The sequence below is a fragment of the Desmodus rotundus genome, chromosome 6, assembly GCF_022682495.2.
Source record: "Desmodus rotundus isolate HL8 chromosome 6, HLdesRot8A.1, whole genome shotgun sequence".
NCBI classification, from domain to species: Eukaryota; Metazoa; Chordata; class Mammalia; order Chiroptera; family Phyllostomidae; genus Desmodus; species Desmodus rotundus.
The window spans coordinates 70908735-70929249 of NC_071392.1; the positions used below are offsets into that span (position 1 = coordinate 70908735).

The 20515-nt window shown below is 34.2% G+C and overlaps 1 protein-coding gene across 2 annotated transcripts in view; it reads right to left on the bottom strand.

Annotated features, from left to right (window-relative positions):
- Positions 1-20515, bottom strand: part of WASL (WASP like actin nucleation promoting factor) — a 67727-nt gene that overhangs the window by 24437 nt on the left and 22775 nt on the right. For both annotated transcript variants that reach the window (XM_024555181.4, XM_045191076.3), the window contains exons 2-5: positions 14621-14755; positions 12505-12591; positions 11223-11319; positions 4276-4299 (exon numbers count right to left, since the gene is read on the bottom strand). In XM_024555181.4, coding sequence (XP_024410949.2) covers positions 4276-4299; positions 11223-11319; positions 12505-12591; positions 14621-14755 — 343 coding nt within the window. The remainder of the gene's footprint in view (positions 1-4275; positions 4300-11222; positions 11320-12504; positions 12592-14620; positions 14756-20515) is intronic.

The following is a 20515-nucleotide window of genomic DNA, read 5'->3' on the forward strand; positions in this document are numbered from 1 at the left end:
GAATATGCGAAACAGTTTAGTCTTATATTAAATTGTATTACTTTTATACAAACTATAAACCTACTTTCCTCCCACCCCGTATAAAAAAGCAACCAGATTCACCATTAAAACAAAATGAAATTAATGATACAGTTGACCCTTGAACAATACAAGAGTTAAGTGTGCCAACCCTGAGCAGTCAAAAATTTGTGCATTACTTTTGCCTCCCCCTACTAATAGCCTATTGTTGACCTGCAGTCTTACCATGAACAAAAAGTCAATTAACATGTGTTTGGTATGTTATGTGTAGTAGTATATCTGTATTCTCACAATAATGTAAACGAGAGAAAAAGAAAATGGTATAAAGAAAATCAAAAGGAAGAGGAAATACATTTACTGTACTGCACATATTTATTGAAAAAAATCCACAAGTGGACCTGAGTAATTCAAACGGTATTGTTCAAAAGTCAATTGTAATTAGTTTTTACAAGAAAGCAAACAAAAATATTTTTATGCTGCTTTAGGTTAATATAAAATAATCTATTATATTATGTTCTAAATGGTAAGAGCTGGGTAAAGTTAACTTTAACAGCTTAAATTATCCAAGTTATTAAATTCTTTTCTGGGAAATAATACAGAAAAGGTTCTTATAAGTGCAATTCATAACTCACTAGAGAAAATAACTCAGCCATTTGTCCCTTGTAGTAAGTTCAAGGATGAAGAGGACAGAGGCAAAATGTAAGTGGTATGTAGAATAATAAAGTTTAACTCATATTGTAGTCACACAGTTTCCCTTCCTTCCTCTACCCAAAAATCAGGTATGGATAAACTATTACACATCAGCCATCCAGTTATAAAGCCCTAGCATTGGCTATTTAGTATCATTACATATAGATTGCTTTAGTACTTGCTAAAACATTTCTTAAGTCTATATAAGAAAATCCAGATTAAAGACGTGTATAGAAAATTACTATTAGCTGAGATATTGCACAGTTTTTTCTAAATGTTTCATTTTATATATGAAAACTAAGGGCAAGAAGCATCATCAGGTAACCTGTGTGAAGTCACACAATTAATGGCAAGGACAAAGCTGAACTCTGTCTTGGTTCCTAGACCACTAATCTTTCTACTAACTCTTGCACCTTCTACACAAACTTCAAATCATGAAGTGATTAATAATGTGAACACTACAAATATTATCTATTATTTCTTTAACATTTTATCAGTTCTCTCAGTGTGCAGTCCAATAGATCATCATTCAAGAACCTCCGAATTTTAGAAAAAAGGTTTTCTAGACATTCAAGAGGTTACTTTGGTTGACGGTAGTCATTTACTTTAGAGCTTGGAGGTGTTAGAAAGTTTAAAATGGTGATCTAAAGCCAAATTAATATTTGTTTCAAAAGTGACGCACTAAAAAAAGTGATAATTGGTATTAGGCAGAGTTACTTTTTAATAAATTTATAGAAGATGTGGCCACAGAGATACTCTTTAAGCATTTCTAATAAAGTTTATATTAATTATTCCATTTATGAAATTACACTCATCCTAAGAACATGTACTAAGTAAATATATAACAGAGGGGGCTAATTTCCCTTCCTTTTTTTGAAGGAAAAAAAAGTCAAACAGCAAATTACCTTCTTCTGATTTAAGGACAATTGCCACAGAAATGGTTTTTAAATATTTTCATTGAATAGCATTCTAGTTAATTTTAAAACTGAAACAACAAGCTAAAGTCTTCCCCTTAACTAAGAGAAAGCAGGAACTCTCAGCAAGGTAAAACAGTTGATACAGTTGGCCCAGAGGCCTCTGATGTCAAGCACACATGAAATTGGGAACAAATCTTATTGGAAAGCATCTAAGCTAAAAGGTAAGGTTGACCAATAAAGAAAGAAGAGATGTGTGGATTACGAGTTACTGAAGAAGACCCCAAATTACATTTCAGGAATATATGTTACTTCTACATACAGTGTCTTTTTAATAGTTACAACTGGAAAGGGTCTGGTAAACTAATAATTTAAATGAGAATCTCAGACAAAGCACAGACACTGGAAGGCAGTTAAGGTGTCCACTGCCACCTAGTGGTATTGTACCAAATACAGAAAAGTAGTATCTGCCTCCAAACAAGGGGTCTCCTTGCAGAGTAGAACAAGAAAACCAACTGCCCAGCAGGAAAAGATATTAAAGTTTCTATTAGTAATTATTTTATTATTTATTGTAATATAATATATTAATGCCATATTATGTATCTATTTTATAAATAAGTATACAATATTGGCAATATATGCTAATATTGGCCTTTTAATGCTTCTATTTTTTTGTAACTAGTTATTTAACGAAAAGAAGTTTGGAACAACTGCACCAAAGGGTCAGAACTACAGATCTAAAGATTTAAAACCAAGACCAATCTCAGAGAAAGAAGCTATATTAATTATGAGTATCTCTCTTAGTAGAATAAAATTTTGAAACACCACTGTCACATAAAAAAGAATATCCAAATTCTATCTGCTCATGGATTAGGTACCTCTTCAGAAATACATTTTATATGCATTGAAAAGATAAAATTGTTAAAAAAAAACACAAGTATTTGCATCCTTTAATGATATTATTTGTACAACATCTACCCTTTAAAATCTCAGGTTACTTTCTCCAGAGAGGCCACCACTAGGGAGCCTTTCCTACTGGTACTCAATATATGCTAAAAGAATGCAAAAAAATTCAATAAACTCAAAAAGATTAAAATACTGAGCACACATCAGGAAAAAGAATTACAATACTGCTTTAAAGGTTCACAGATGAATGACTTCTGACGCAGCTGCTTCTGCTGCTTCCTTTGCCTCTGCCACATACTAGCTACATAAATTGAGGCATGTCACTTACCCTCTCTAGGTCTCAGTTTCTCCTTCAAAATCTTGAGTAGCAGGGATTAAGGAAGGGTCCAGACTCTGGAGTTAGATCTCCTGAGACTCAATCTTGCTCTACCACTTACTAGTTAGGTGACCTTGAACAGGTTACCTATCTGTGCCCTAGTTTGCTCATCTATAATATGCTGATATTAGCAGCTACTTCATAACGTTGCTGGACAATGCCTGGCAAGTCGTCAATGATCATTAAATAGTAGCTGCTATTATTATTGTTATTGCCTTTATCATGGTAACCAATATTTATTAAGCACTATGCTAAGCACTTTAAGTACTTCATTTAATTTACACAGCAGCCTTAAAAACTCTGTATTAAGTTTTCCATTTAAAATAGAAAGTCAAAGTATACAATACTTGACACATGGTAAGTACTACTGAAGGTAGTCAGACATTTAAAAATAAAACTGGTAAGGCAACTAATCCAAAATTTAATACAACAATATTTGGTTCATGTTTTTATATTGGAAAAGAAATTTAAGGACAAATCAGAAAGCAATATAACCGTTTAAAAGAAACAAACCCCAACAATCACTAACAGTTGTCATATATTAAGAACTGTTATTATGTTAAGTGTTTCCCTGAATAATTATCCTAAATTCTGAGGAGAGGATTTGAGGTGCTTTTAAAAAGCAGCAGCTATATTCCCTATGATAATGAAGGCTCCTGGGGTAATAGTTATTTATCTTTATAGGGTCAAGGACCCCATTTAAATGTGATCGAAGTCATGGATTCTCTCTCCCCAGTGAAAAAATTATATATACTTACAAAATTTAGCATACAATTTCAGGGAGGATTTGTGGAGTCCAGATGATAATCGTCTGGGGCTTTGTCATTTATATCTTGATATTACTTTCTACATACAGTATTTTTTTTAAATAAATGAATCCATAATACTTCAAGTGTTCATTACTGAATTACAGAGGGTTATGGGCAGCTATTATCAGTTCTAAACATACCATCATAATAAGTACTCATTCTGAAAGGGGCTAGTTTCATATTACTAGTGTGAAATAATATTTTATAGTAGACAAAAAGATAAATCAAAAGAAATGAACAAATATGCTAGGCAAAATTTAGTCCCTTTAAGGAAGACAGTAAAACCAGACTGTATAGTTTCTAAACTTAATTATGAATACAGAATAAAAGATATAACAGTAATCTTTACCCTATGTATGTAGTATTCCTTCATCCTAGAAAAAAGACAAATGGTACATTTTCTAGGCCTCATCTATCATCTGTTATTTTAAAATAAGAACAAAATAAACTGTAGTATAAGATCAGATATTAAATATTAGCCACAATGTATGATACATGTTTCTACAAGGATTAATCTATAATCTAAGATCTTTTTGATGAATAATTATCAAAGAGAGCTTACCATTTGGGGGGTCTCGTCTTTTCTCTGTTAGAATATAAATTAAAAGAATATTATTAGACATATATAATACAAACATCAACATAAAAAATTAATTTACCTAAACTCCTGTCTTATCCCTAAGTTGATGTGCAGGTGGTTAAAGGTCTCTATAAGCAACTGACATTTGAGCAGACATCTGAATAAAGTGAGAGAGCGAACAACATATTCAAAGGCCTTGAAGAGGAAACAGCATAAAGGAACACCACGAGAACTAGACAAAAGAATGAGAAAGGAAGAGTGGAAGGAGGTAAGTTAGAAGGAGAGCCAGGGACTGGATAATTTAGGGTCCCAAAGGCCATGGGGAATATATTAGATTGCATTCTATGTATAACAGGAAGCTCTTACAGGGTCTTATATAAGGCAAGTAACATGATATAATCTGTTTTTAAAAGTTTACTCTGGTACTATGTAGAAAAAAGATAGTAGGAGGCGTAGACTGGCAACAGGGAGACTAGTCAGGAAGTTAGAGTAGTCCAGACGACAGATGATGGTGGCTTTAATCAGGGTGGTAGCAGCAGGTGGTGAGAAATAGATCCAGGACATGTTTCTGAAGGTAGAGCCAATCTGACTCACTGACAGGATTTATGAGGGACCACTGTGAACCAGAGTGGTAAGGTGGAGCCAATGCCTCTTACTGAGATGAGGAAGACTAGGCAAGAAAAAACAGGTCTGACTGGGACTGGGGAACATGGATCAAGTGTTCTGCTCAGATATGCTAAGTCTAAAGGCTATTCTGACACCCAACTAAAGCTGAAGGTTGGGGGAGAGGTCAGTAGTGCACATGAAACTTTGTGGGTCTCCAGCATATGGACAGTATTCAAAGCTATAGACAGAATGAAAGCACAAAGGTAATGAGAATACCCAGAGATGTCTGAGCACTGGGGCAGACTAAAAAATTACTGAAAAGCTGTAGCCAATTAGATAGGAGTAAATAAAGAGAATGCCTATCAGTCCTTCTCATTCATACTCTCACATACCAGGTTTGTCACAATTTTGGCTTTAAAAAGTTCAAAAGTAGTTGAAGAATTTTTTAATAGTTTTTATTTTTTAATTATTATATATATATATTTTTTTTTTAGAAAGGGGGGGAAGGGAAAAAGAAACATCAATTTGTTGTTCCACTTACAAATGCAGTCATTGGTTGATGCTTGTATGTGCCCTGACTGGGGATCAAACCCAAAACCCTGGCACATCAGGACGATGCTATAACCAGCTGAGCTACCCAGCCAGGGCCCAAAAGTAGTTGAAGAATTTTAAATGTAACATCCAGAGATTTTCTAATACAGAATTCTCCAGAATTATAAAATACACATAAATCATAAAGTAAAATGATTAGACTAGAAATTGCCATAAATTAAAATTAAGAGGTCATACAGGGGATAAATGGTAATGGAAAAACTACAATTAAAAAAAAGACAAAAAAAACTGGCAATGGTAAATATAAACATATTACTCCATCTGCTGATCTGATGAAGTAATTTTTTGAAACAGGTGAAGTAATGAAGTTTTATCTATGCCAATAAATGTTAATCTCCAGTTTCCAAGATGACGTTATCTCTGCATCCAGAGGAAATACTTCTTAAATTGGTGATGACACAGATATGAAAATATACTGAGATAAATATAAAATTGAGAGTGTAAGTTCTAAAAAGCAATTACTGAGATACATGACATTCTCCTGGCTTGAGAGGTATTCATGTTAAAAAAAAAAAAAAAAGAGGGTTTGGTTGAACAAAGAATAGGAACTAGAAAAATTAGCAGAAGAGTGCTTAATCAAATCAAGGGACATTTTAGTATTACGGTACTAGCCAGACTATTTTTGCAGTATGGTGCTCAAATCTGAACATCACAGTTGAAGCTGGACCATTCTTCAAATAAGGACCATTTGAAGAAGGCACTAAAGTCTATTGTAGATTCAGAGCTCAATGTATTCAGGATGATGTGTCTATAAACTACCTCATGTGAAAAATAAGAAAATGGAACTGGTTAGAGTCAAGAAGTACGTAACAGATGGAATAGATGGCTTCTAATATTAAATGGCTACTGGGAAGAAAATAAAATATATTAATTCTTTGTTGCTCCATAAGTTGAACCCCATGAATATAAGTGAAAGAGAAGTGAGGCTGGAGTTTGAGGTAGAAGGAAGAGCTACCCAATTATGAATCAGCTGCCTCCCTAATGTTGTGATCTTTCTGCTTTTGAAATACTGTGTTTAAAAGCTTAGGAACTACATAGAGCAGAATTTTTGTGCCAGGTAAAAGACAAAGTGACTTCCCAATTTTGAAGTCACTATTCTATTTTTAGGAAGTATTGTTTTTACTTTTTTACATGTTGAAAATGTCAAATATAAGGGAGGACAAAGTAGGTTTACAGTTATTTGTAAGGAAAATAATACAAAAATTAATAAATATTGAGTTGGCTAAAATGTTCATTTAGTTTTTTCCAAACAATGGCTGGAGTAGTGCTTAGTTGTCTTCAAGTTCATTTGAAACAATTTTGTTGGACTGTATTGTAACAGCTGTCATATCAGCGTGCAGTTAAAAAACACTTATCAAAATGGGTGAATTTTTGTGCAGCCATTTTAACACTGAAGGCTGGGGGCGAGGTCAGTAGTGCACATGAAACTTTGTGAGTCACCAGCATATGGACAGTATTCAAAGCTATAGGACAGAATGAAAGCGCAAAGGTAATGAGAATACCCAGAGATGTCTGAGCACTGGGGCATTTTCAGCATATTATGCTTTATTATTTCAAGAAAGGTAAAAATGCAACTGAAATTTTAAAAGATTTGTGCAGTGTATGGAGAAGGTGCTATGACTGATCGAACATGTCAAAAGTGGTTTGCGAAGTTTCTTGGTACTACTGACATTTTGGCCAAATAATCCTTCGCTGAGGGACATTCTTATACATTGAAAGACATTCATCAGCACCCCTGGCCTCGACCCACTAGAAGCCATCAGAGGGAGATAGCTGACGTACTCAAAATATCCAAATCAATAAAGTTATTGGTGAAAAAGAAAAATGTGTCATTTACAGAAAAAACTAAACACTTTTTGGCCAACCCAATATTACCAGAATAAACTCTTTTGTGTACTCCTTAACTGTAAACTTACTTTTGCTCGCCCCTGTATTTTGATTACAAGGAGTCCCAGTGAGCCCGTGGCCTATCACTATAGCATGTCACTGAAGTAGGCACTGAACCAGATAATTCCGTAGCATTAAATCCTTTCCTAACGTGGAATCAAGTGGCAAATGTCTTAGCCCCCAAAAGAAGTAACAAAAATAATAGGTCCCTAATAATTCTCCTACCCACTTATTACAGGTGGGATATAAATGAGGCAACATTTTATTTTCATTTTCACCTCTCACTTGCAAAACCATTAAAACAATAAATATGTATAAACTGGAATATATGTTTTCACATGCCTGTTTTCTGGATTCCATTTCTTCCATTTTATGGCTTATTTCCTCTAGTTGGTAAGTACAATCTTGAATACAGTAATCTTGAAACTGGGGTAACATGTACTCCTGGATGTACAGAAATACTTTTCAAAAAGTATAAAAGAGTGGCTAGTTTTGTAGGTTATCTACTCACTTATAAACTCCTTTGTGTTATTTCTCCTACACTGATCTGCTTATGATGATTCTGGGGACTTCCAGTCATGATATCAGCATAGGTAAACACCGCTTGCCTCCTTGCACAACCACATCAAAATTATAATTAAATTATAGAACAATCACCACTCAGAACCATCAGAAATTGAGTTGAATGGAAGTCTGACAACTCTGGAATTAAAGAAACCACATTCATCCAGACTGGTAGGAGGAGCTGGCCCCAACCCCCCATGTGGTGGATAAAAGATATCTTGGGAGTGGAGTCCCAGCCCCACACCAGGGCCCCTGGCCTAGGGTTCCAGTGCCAGGAAAATAGGTACCCATAACTTCTGGCTTCAAAACCAGCAGGGATTGAGTCAGTGGAAGAAACTTCTGGAGACCCAAGCAGTTCCTCTTAAAGAAACCACACATGGACTTACCCACTCACTCCCTCTGAGCTCCAGCACTGGGGTAGTAGCTTGAAAGGCACCAGTGGCATAGGGGAAGGAACTGAAGTGTCTACTACCATCAAGGCCAGAGCTCCCAGACAAAAAGGCAGGCAGAGGCCATTGTCCCTTTTCTGAACCCACCCCCCAATAGAGCCATAGAGCTGGCAGGTGGGTGCTATAAGTGAGAATCCATCAACCTGGCTAACACTATTTGCCCTGTTAGATCCCCTGAGGCTCCATCCCACCCAACTGACAGCTGTTAACAGTGGTTTTTCCATATGAATTGCTGGTCTTGGCTCATGCTTCACAACTTCCTAAATACTTTTAAACAAGCAACAGCTGGCCTCTGTGAGCCCCCAGCCGCTATACCTCTTGTTAAGTGGCCCCATGCACAGCACTAGCAGCAGCCACCCTACATTCACAGCTTGGCTTCCCCTGGGAATCTCCAATCCCAGAACAAGTAGCAGCTGTCTCAGATTGCTTTATAGCTCATGCAAGATGGCCCTGGGCAAAACATAGGTCAAGGACGACCTTGGCCTTCACCACCTAGGAAACCCCAGGGCTAGCACACCCAGTGGATGGGTACAGACCATGTTGGAACACTACCACCCTGCCTCTGCACAACTGATCCTCCACAGAGAGTGGAGGTTGGTGGACAGTGGTCACAGTCAGTCCTTGCAGCTGACTGGCCTGGCTAAATCCCTCCCATTGATCTGCCAACAGCAACCAATGTTCAACTACAACAGGAGGGTATACTCAGACCACACAGAGGGTGCACCTCAAGTACCCAGCTTGGGTGATGGAAGAGGCTGTGCCACTGGACCCAATCAGGACATCTATTACATTAGGCCACGCCACCAAGACACAGAGTCAAAAAAGCTCTACCTAATACATAGAAACAAACAAAGGGAGGCTGCCAAAATGAGGAGATAAAGAAACAAGGCCCAAATGAAAGAACAGATAAAAACTTGGGGGGGGGGGGCGGAAACCTAAACAAAATGGAGATAAGCAATCTGTCAGATGCAGAGTTCAAAACAGTGGCTACAAGGATGTTCAAGGAACTTAGTAAAAAGATCCAGTCAGAAATGAAAGATATATTAATTGAAATAAAGAATAATTTGCAGGGAAACAACAGTAGAGTTGATAAAGCTGAGAGTCAAATCATTGACTTGGAACATAAGAAAGAAAAAACCAACCAATCAGACAAACAAGTAGAAAAAAAGAATCCAAGAAAAAGAGGGTAGTGTAAACAGGCTCTGGGACAACTTCAAGTATTTCAACATTGACATCCTAGGGGTACAAGGAGGAGAAGAGAAAGAGCAAGAAACTGGAACTCTATTTGAAAAAAATAATGAAAGAAAACTTCCCTAATTTGGTGAAGGAAATAGACATGCAAGTCCAAGAAGCACAGAAAGTCCCAAACAATATGGATGCAAAGGGGTCCACTCTAAAACACATCATAATTAAAATGCCAAAGATAAAAGATAAAGAGAGAATCTTAAAAGCAGCAAGAGAAAAGCAGAGAGTTACCTACAGGGGAGTTCCCATAAGACTGTCAGTTGATTTCTCAAAAGAATCTTTGTAGGCTAGAAGAGACTGGCAAGAAATACTGAAAGTGATGAAATGCAGGAAACTATAGCCAAGACTGCTCTACCAGAAAAGCTATCATTTAGAATCGAAGGACAGATGAAGAACTTCCCAGACAAGAAAACAATTAAAGGAGTTCGTTGTCACCAAACCGTTATTATATGAAATGTTAAAGGGACTTATTTAAGAAAAAGAACATCATGAACAATAAAACTATGAATAAAAAGGCAATAAATACACTTCTATCACCAATTGAATCTAAAAAACAAACTATGCAAACAAGAAGAACAGAGACAGAATCATAGATACAGAGAACGTTTTGACAGTTGCCAGATGGGAGGGGAATGTAGGCAAATGAGGGGATTAACAAGTACAAATAGGTACTTACAGAGTAGCCATGGGGATATAAAGTACAGTACAGGAAATGGAGTAGCCAAAGAACTTTTATGCATCACCCATGGACATGAACAATGGTGTGGGAACTGCCTGAGGGATTGGGGGATGCTGCGTGGAGGGGGGCAAAGAGGGATAAATTGGGACAACTGTAAGAGCATAATCAATAAAATATAACTTAAAAGAATAGGTGATTCTGGAGAGGTTTACCTTTATTAATCACCCTTATACTTTACAACAGAAAGGCCTGGCACACTGTTGTCAATGGTTCCATACCAATAAATTGAAAGCTCTGTATTGCAATGCATCATTCTCTAATTGTTTTCTATGTATTAAGAGTCTTATGCATTAAACTAAGTTCCTCATGGTTTCATAATTTACAATTGTAGGGACAAAGAGAGACAAGGCAATGTTTGCAGAACTTCTTTCCCACTTTGCTTATTTGCTCCAAGGTTTGCCTACAGTATTTGTTCACAAAGTACAAAATACTTTTAAAAGTGTAAGTTACAAATAATACCATAAAAATGCAAATTTAAAAGTTAGTATATGCTGACAAAAAAAGGTTATTGGAGTGAGCTCCTCAGTAAATCTGAAAAATATTAGTTCTTAATAAAAATATTATTTCTTTTAAGGTAAGGATTAGCAACCTTTTTTTGTAAAGGGCCAGATAGTAAATATATTAGGCTTTTTGTGCCACTTAAGTCTTTATCATAATTATCCAACTGTGTTCTGACAAAAAGCAGCCATAGACAATATGTAACCCGACAAGTATAGCCGTGTTTCAAAAAAATCTTTATTTACAAAAATAGGCAGTGGGCTAGATTTGTCCTATAAGCCATAGTTTGACAGCTCTTGTTTAAAGGAATTTAAAAAATAAATGTTTACCAGATTTCCTTTGTCGCCGACCCAACAAGTCTGTAACTGCTTTTCGGAATTTTTTTGCTTCTTCTTCATTGGCAAAATTAAGAGCAACTTGACAAGTCTAAAATATTTTTATGAAAAACATAAATAACAAAAACCATGAATTTAGTTTTATATAACAAAAAAGTTGATACTCAACAGAAGTACATTTCTGAAGAAGGAAAGCTCGACTTTTTTTAGCAGATAAGAACTAATTTTATGACCTGAATAACTTAAGAAGGCAAGAAATAAAAAGGTAAAATAAAAGATTACTATTAGAAAGTTACCTATCACAGCAGATACTAAAATATTAAATTGAATACCTTCAACAAAAAACAAAGTAGCAAAGTGAATTTGATCCTTCAGTAGAGCTCTGTACATAATTCAGATTAGAAAAGCAAATACTTGGAAGAGTTGGTAAAAGTCAACTCTATCTTTACTAGTTTATAGCTTAATTATAGACATTAGTTAAATTATAACCTTAATTCAGGTTAATTATTAAAAATATGGAAACATACTGACATTATGTATTATGTAAATTAATACACACATTTAAATATGTATATATTTACATCCTATCAAGAGAAATATGAAAAATCATACCTAGAAAAGAAAATACTGTCAGAAAAGACAGATATACCATCTAACCCAACCCTTTTTCTCATTGTAGAAAATTTACAAAATACAAATATAAAAACAAAGAAAATTAAACTCACCCATAATCCATTCACTCAGAAAATCCCTGTGAGTATATGGTATAAAAATCCTTCTAATATTTTCCCCCAGTATATGCAATAAATTTTAAAAACTGCTTTCTCCCCCATTTATGGTCTTTAAGCACTCTTCTAGGTCATGAACTATTCTTTCAGAAAATAATTTGGCAATAAAACATTGAGTATTTAAAAGTTACCATGAATTAGTGAACAATTAAACCTTCATTTTTATACATAAGAAAAGTAAGCCCACGGAGGTAAAAATCAAACTGAGAGATTAAACTACCTACCCAATGACAGAGAGGATTAAAAAAAAAAAAAAATCAACTCCTTTTCTACACAGCAAATTACATTTACAATCCTTTTAAAAATTTTCTTTTTGGCCTTAAAACCTTAGCCATTTCTTCTGACTCAACTATAATATCTATGAAGTTTTTAAAAGTAAAATGGTTCTTTTTTACACAATGTTTACACAAAAAGCTCATACGTGCTTTCCACCGACCAATGTAAAAGCAATTACGTTAAACAAGGCAGTAAGGAAAAATACAACTTACATCTCCAGCAAAGGTATGAAAATATCCTCTAGGACTATTATATACAAAGTTATTGTATAGTTCCTGTTCCCACAATAATTTCCCATCCTAGGAAAAAGTAAGTTACAGAGTTACCAAAAAGTTGATCTCCAGGAATAAAACAAAGTAGGTGACTAGTATTAAGAGACTAATGTACATTCACAATAGTTTTTACATACACACACACAACATATATAATAAACAATACATCATATAATTTAATCAGTAACTTCTTAATAACAAAACAGTAAACACTGGATAATGCTTCTTTCATAAAAATTACATACCAAGTGAGTTTAATTTGGTAAGCTAAGATATAATCTCATTTAGCCAAGCATTCCCAAATATATTTATACTTGTTCAATTACATAACTAGAACAATTACTAGATCAATGTTATAAAGGAGGACATTTTTGTACATGTGCTGATTATCAATACATAGTATCAACTCAGTATTTATAGACTGTGTGCTATCATATATTACAGGAAGACTTCATGCTCTTTTTCTCAATTCTGCAGATGCTGGGAATGTCAATTATATCTATCTTCTCTGTACTGCTCATTAACAGTCTTTGAATTTCCAACTTTTGCAGAGTGGCCTCCTAATGAAACACTGGCTTAAGTGGTATCAATCTTGTGCAGAAGGAAACCAATGATTACAGTGCACCACAGTTAAACTATGGTTAAAAGAGCCATGAGTAATTGTAATATTTATAGCCCTAGTATAAGAAATATAATTAACCTTAATACCAAAGGTGGCTAATTGCAAGTATTCAGCAATGGTTATCTACAATTGAAAATAAGTGGTTAGGGATATATAATCACTGCCCAATTTGGAAATGCAAGGTTATATCTACACCACAATTTTAAAATATCTGCAATACACTATACATAGATTATGACCACTGTAAGTGAATTCCTTTTTTATCAGTGGAGTTATATGTGTGTTCCATTTCTAAATGGTGCTTCTCACTGATGAGAAATACAGGGTGGGGCAAAAGTAGGTTTACAGTTAAATAAGCAAAAGTTTATTCTTGTATTATTTATTATTTTCATACGAACAACTGTAAACCTACTTTTGCCACCCCCTATTTATCAAAGGACTTAGGGATTTCTTTCAGACTATGCATGTGTTTCCCCCACCCCTAGAATCACTGCCACACTAAGCCACTGCTGTAACAGCAGCGAGCCACATCTCTCAGCACTCTTAGGGTATGGGGATGTGGATGTTAAGAAGCGCTAATTTACCAAGTGCAGTAACTTAAATCTCATTTAATCTCAGGGAAATACTTTGCTACAGGCCCAGATGGTTATCCTATTTTACAAGGAAATAAGCTGGGGCCCAGAGAAGTAAAAACAGTTTGATTATGATCTATCTGACCATAAGTATCATGTAGGGGTTCAAAGTTAGTTTTTTGTAATTATAATCCCATTATAAGTATTGCCACATACAAATATTAAAAAGGCTTACTATGAAAAAGGTTTTCAAAGATAAGTGGAGACTTCATCTCAGCAAAAGGAGAATTACTTTTATAATAACTATGAAGGATGAATACCTGACAAAGGGCATCCAATCTAGGACAACGGGGATTTATGATTCACAGTGAGGGATACAAAGCTGTAAAAATCTGAACATACCTAAGCTAAGAAGGGATATAAGGAAAAATGAGTGACAAATACATTATTAATAGGTATTGTATAATGCTTTAAACCTGGGCTGAAGTAAATGACAGTAAATACCAAACTAAAATATACTTTTGGAGTTCCTAAAAGGACCATATATATGCTGATCCGTAATGGAGAGGATGGAACAGAATAGTACCACTGGAAAAGAAGAGAATGTGGGGAAAGCCTAAGACTCAAAGACTTAAAACAAACAAAGGTGGTAGAAAGATCAAGTTGGGAACTATTCATGTTATGGCTTAGGACATTGTTCCCATTTGGTCTCAATGCCCATGCTTCAATATCAAAAACAAAGCTTCATCCTTGTACGTATAATTTACATATTATATATGGGATAAACAAATTTATAATAAGTTATAATTGAGGTGAAAATCGAATCACCTACAATTTAAAGGGAAAGCAAAACAAAACTCACCTTGATATCATATATTCTTAAAAAATAAGATCTCTGTGGATTGTCCTTAACAAGACAAGCAACACCACTGCACTTCTTCGACCACATACAATTCCGATCTGCTGCATATAACTGTACCACTGCTGAAGACATAGTCTGCAATATATAAAATTTATAGCCATTAGGTTTAAAATAACATTTAACTGACTACAGCCCCTGCTGACATCTTGAATGCAACCTCATGAGAGCCACCAACCAGAACAACCCAGCTAAGCTGTCCCTTAATTCCTGACCTACAGAAAAAAGATAATAGTCATTGTTATTTTAAGTGGCTACTTTTGAAGCAATTTCTTTTGTAGTAATAAATACACAATAGCCATACTAAAAACAATTATCGAAAACTAACACTCACCAATGCTTAAAATGTGTTAGGAAATGTGCTAAGCACTTTCAAATATAACTCCATTTAATTTTTATTATTACTAATAAACAATAATTTAAAATTATTATAAAATTAATTTTATTTAAATAAATTATTAACCACCTGTGCAAAATTAATTATTTAAATTTATTGGTTTTAAATACATAATTAAATAATCAATTAAATCAATTAATTTTAATTAATAATTAAATAATAATTTTCATTATAAAAAATTATGCTTGAGAAATTCAAGGTTAAAGAGAATAAATAATTTGCCCAATACCACAAACTTAAGTGACAGAACTGAAATTCCAATGCAGATGATTTGTGAGTTCAAATCCTATATCCTTACTCCCTGTAATAAACTGTTTTCCAATAAGTGAACTTTCCACCAAGTAAATAGTAGTATTAGTAAAGGCTGATTTCACTATAGCAGTTAACCACTTCAGTATAGGTACTAAGTCAAACTTGAAAGCAAGCTATGTGGTTACTAATTATAGTGCTGGACACTTTTGAACGTATCATGTTTAAAGAAAGATTCTAACATTTGTTTCAGTAAAACTGAGGGGCAAAAGATATTAATTGACCTGCAAATGGCCACACAGCTTGAAAGCTATACAGAAGATATGAAAAATGATTTCAGTGACTACTGGCCCTATTTTCTCAAGGATATCCCTAACTAGTATCCTTTTAGATGCACAGGAGAGAACTAATTCATTACATGAAATGGATACCTTGCAGGGGTGTTCAACCCACAGCCCACAGGGTGCACGTGACCCAGGATGACTATAAATGTGGCCCAACACAAAACTGTAAATTTACTTATGAGATTTTTTGTGATTATATGTCGCAATGTATTTAATGCGTGGCCCAAGAAAACTCTTCTTCCACTATGGCCCAGAAATGCCCAAAGGTTGGACACACCTGCTACAGCATTCAGATTTTCCAGTACACCATGTTGCCACCTCTATCATACTGTATCATGGAATAAGGGAAACTTTCACTTAATTCTAAATCAAGTTATTTTATATTATAATCTAGAATGTAACTATTTGATCTTAGTTGCTTAAGAGTAGTACACATATATACTGGTACAGCACCTACAAACCCATAAAAATAATAATCATGTTTTCTGATCCAATAATTTTATTCCTAAACTAGAAATTAGGAAAATAATTTAAAATATAACCTAAAATATATTTTAATACGAATATAACAAAGACAAAATATTTACATGAATATACATTAATTCTGTTTTTTAAACAGAAGGTCTTTAAATACCCCCAAATAGCAGATGATTAAATACTCATGGTATACCAATTCAATGAATATTGAACACTGTAATAAAAAACAGACTATATTAAACGTTTGGAGATAATGTTGTTTTAAGTTACTTAATTATGCCTAGGGAATGCCCCCTCTTTGATAAGGGGATTGCAAAGAACGATTATATACACAAGTCTTTTATAGTGATAATAAACTAAAAAATGAAAGAGCAGTACACTGTTGGGGATTGGAATTTCATAAAGACTTTCCCAGACATCAGTGCTCCATGTTATGGTTTTGACTTTTGCAGACCAAGCTCATCTTTGAATTTCACAGGCAGTCACAAACAGGACACAAAGCAGCAGGAAAATGTCCACAAGAACCATTAAAAAATTATAAAGATAGCTTAAAAACTAGGACATTGGGTTTAAAAAAGGAGATTGAAGAATGCGGTTATGGTTTTGGCCTGCTCAAAACATACTGCGCTCTTTCCAAGTACACAGTCTCAGATGATAGCTCCACAGGCTTTCTAACCCTAAACCCTAGCATTAAAGACTTCAGAAAAATGATCCAATGATGTAAGAGATGAGATTGAAGAATTCAAAAATCAAATGAGAAAATCTGTGTTTTAAAGAAAATTCCGGCCCTTTTACTACGGTGCTGTCAAAATGCATTCATTTCTATAAAGAAAAGCAGTTAGGAAACCAGTTACCATTAAAGAGATCTAAAAATCCTCTTATTTTACTTTTTAAGCAGAAAACAAGAAATAATAGCTTGCAAAAGAAAAAAAATGGGTTACTAAATAGAGTGTGTATTTCCATTATGGAAATCCCCTTGCCATAGGACCAGATATTAACACTGTAAAACATTGTCTTAAAATGTTTGAACTTAAAACAATAACTCCCAAAACTAAAATTCACATTTAAACATTCATATAAATTTAAAATAAATTCTTAAAATATGTGCTTAAGAAATAGGGACCCAAGAAACAGTTTTACAATTTTCCACACAATCACAGTTGGCATTATATTATAACCTTATTCTAAAACAATGTACAAAATTTTAATATTAAAGAACCCAACTAATCATAAGCAATTTTCAGTAACTGGATTTTCAAAATTTTGCTACACCTTCTGTCAGTCTAAGAATGTTGATTTCATTCTTTATCTAACTGGCAGAGTCTGAAAATTACGTACCCATAGCACCTTGTAAAGACTTTTCTGATTAGTTCAGGATAATGATAATGAATGCAAGAACAGCTTACACACATAAAATTTAATATATAAATTCTAGAAATAAAAACAGTGACTACTCTTCAGCTCTAGATTGACAGTGGCTTAATTAAGTTTTTAAAAACATTCCTTCCATTCCTTTAAAGTAATTACAGCTAATCAACTCCATTACCTTCTTGTCCTTCATAATCAAGAAGGTATTCTTAAAAAAACAACCTAAGAACAAGCGCTTAGGAAAGATCTATTTCTTATTAGCTCTATAGTGTTAGGGTTAAAACTGGTTAATTAAAAGGAAAAACAGAACTGTATCAACTTTTGTAGAAATAGAGTCTATTTTATACAACCTGTTATTATAGTACTATTATTGCAATAACACATTCACCTTCAGAACTTTCACTGTCAAGGGTGAAATAAGATGGAGGATGAACTCTGGGATGTGAACCCATCCCACTGTCCTTTGGCAGGGCTTTTTCCTCTCCTGGGTAGACTCTGCACCAGTCAAGAAGTATTTCCCTGATGGCTTAAGCTGAAATCACTATCTGTTTACCCTTCATGTTTCTAAAGTACCTTTTCATGTGTCCTGTATAAAAATCTTGTTACATCACATCATATTCTAAAATAAAATAATTTTCTGTATTAACTTATTACCTATTATTAATTACACTTTAATTCCCTTAAGCACCTAAAAGTTTTATAAGCCTATACTTTCATTTTACCTTTGCCCCATGTAAGCAAATATTTGTTAAATTAAAAACTGTATTTTCTGATTCTGATTATGATAACAAATAAGAGAATGACTCTGATTTTAGGATACACAGCCTGTAGTATTATAAAGGGGCACAATATCGGCAACTTACCCTCAAGTGACTCATAAAAAAACTATGTATGTATACATGGAGAAAGAGAGAACCATGGTAAAATACTAAAAACATTTGACTAATCCAGATTAAGAATATATAATAATTCTTTGTGCATTATTTGCAACTTTTCTGTATGAAATTATTTTGAAATAAAAGTATTTCAAAGCACAAGTGATTCATTAAAATACAAGACGACAGTCTCCTTCCACAGCCTTGACAGTCTTGGGAAGGCGGCTCTCTTACAGCCACTGCTATCCTCACATGTTAGCCACTGCCACTTCCTCCAATTCCCTCTACATTATACCCACTCTGTGAGAAGGAACTCATCCTGAATAAGAAATAACAAACATCCACCACTTCTATAGTTAAAATTCCTTTCATATTTTCCAAACAAGTGCATTAAATAGCAGGTCAGAATAAGAATTTGATTAGAAAAATAGAGGTTCATTTATGATAGAATCAGTTAATGACAGGGAAAAGACTGGAAAATACCAGGATATGTAGCTAGATCCTTGCTTGACAACCAACTGCCTACAAGTACTAAAATGGTTTAATACTGAGAACTGTCTGCAACAATTACTATTTTAATAATCCAATAAAACTACACACTGTTGTTAAGGGAAATAATTTTTATTTTTAAAGATATAATTTCAATGAATATCCAAAATATACTGAATGTGAAAGTAACAATGAGATGACTTATATTGAGTTGGCCAAAAAGTCTGTTACTTTTTTCTGTATGATTATTTTAGTAGTGCTTTGTCTTTAACTTCATTCGAAATAATTTTGTTAAATTGTATCATGACAGCGGTCATATTAGCCTGCAGTTAAAAAAAAGTATCAAAATTGGTGAATTTTTGTGCAGCTATTTTAACACTGAAGATGGAAGAAAATATACAACATTTTTGGCATATTAGGCTTTATTATTTCAAGAAAGGTATAGATGCAACTGAAATGTAAGAAAAGATTTGTGCAGTATATGGAGAAGGTGCTGTGACTGATCGAATGCATCAGAAATGGTTTACAAGGTTTCTTGGTACTACTAACATTTTAGCCAAACAGTTCTTCACTGTGGGGCTGTCTTAGTATTGGCAGATGTTGAGCAGCACCCCTGGCCTCTACCCACCAGAAACTAACAGCAGGGAATAGCTGACATATTCAAAACATCCAAATCAATAAAGTCACTGGTGAAAATGAAAAATATGTATTTTATTTTATGGAAAAAACTGATGGACTTTTTGGCCAACCCAATATATAAAGTCTTCTATAATTATGAGGGCCTAGATTAATGGCCAAAACATTCTAGCTTGTGTGTGTGTTTATGTGTATATGTGCATGCCCCCAAATTTGTAAAATCTATCTGGGAACATCCATCCTAAATTTTCTCATATAAAAGCTAACTTTTCAATATGTTCCTAGATGCTGTAACAAAGTATTCACATGAAATGTCCCACTATTATCCTGAATATGGAATTTTGATATAAAATATTATAAAAGGAATTATAACAGTAAAGATAACATGGTTTGAATTCTTATAATTACTTTAATATGCAGTGATCTCAAGGAGTAATTTCCTAAATAAAGTATAACAACTCAGTTACATAGCACCTAAGGGGAAAAAAAGGTAAAACCCAGCAATTTAAAATATAAAAACAAAACTCCTGAGTGGTATCACTGAAAATTATCCAGGAAAGGAAAACAAAAACAATTCAGTCTGGAAAGAAGGAATGTTATCATCTGGTGATTTCCACATTGAGAAATAACCAGAAAAGGCAAGAAAAAGAAAAAGGGAGGGATTAAAAAATGAATACATCAAAAGCAGGAGAGGCCACAATAAATGGGTTAGTTTTTAAAAAGCAAAGCTAGAGGACTGGAAGAGGAGGAGGACAAAAGCCTTAAATAACAAACAGAATTCCAAAAGTGAAGGGAAATGGAGCTAGATGGAAAACAGCTGCTGTATTGGGAAACAAGCACAAATAGTCTTTTAGGTCTTAGTTATTTAAGAAAACTGTGCCAGGCATATCCATTCACCAAATGATCAGAGTAACTACTATGTACACAGGATTGTAACAAATGAAGGTGAGGTGGGAATGAAAGAAAGTGGAGTTGAATACAAAAATGCATTAGACATGATCCC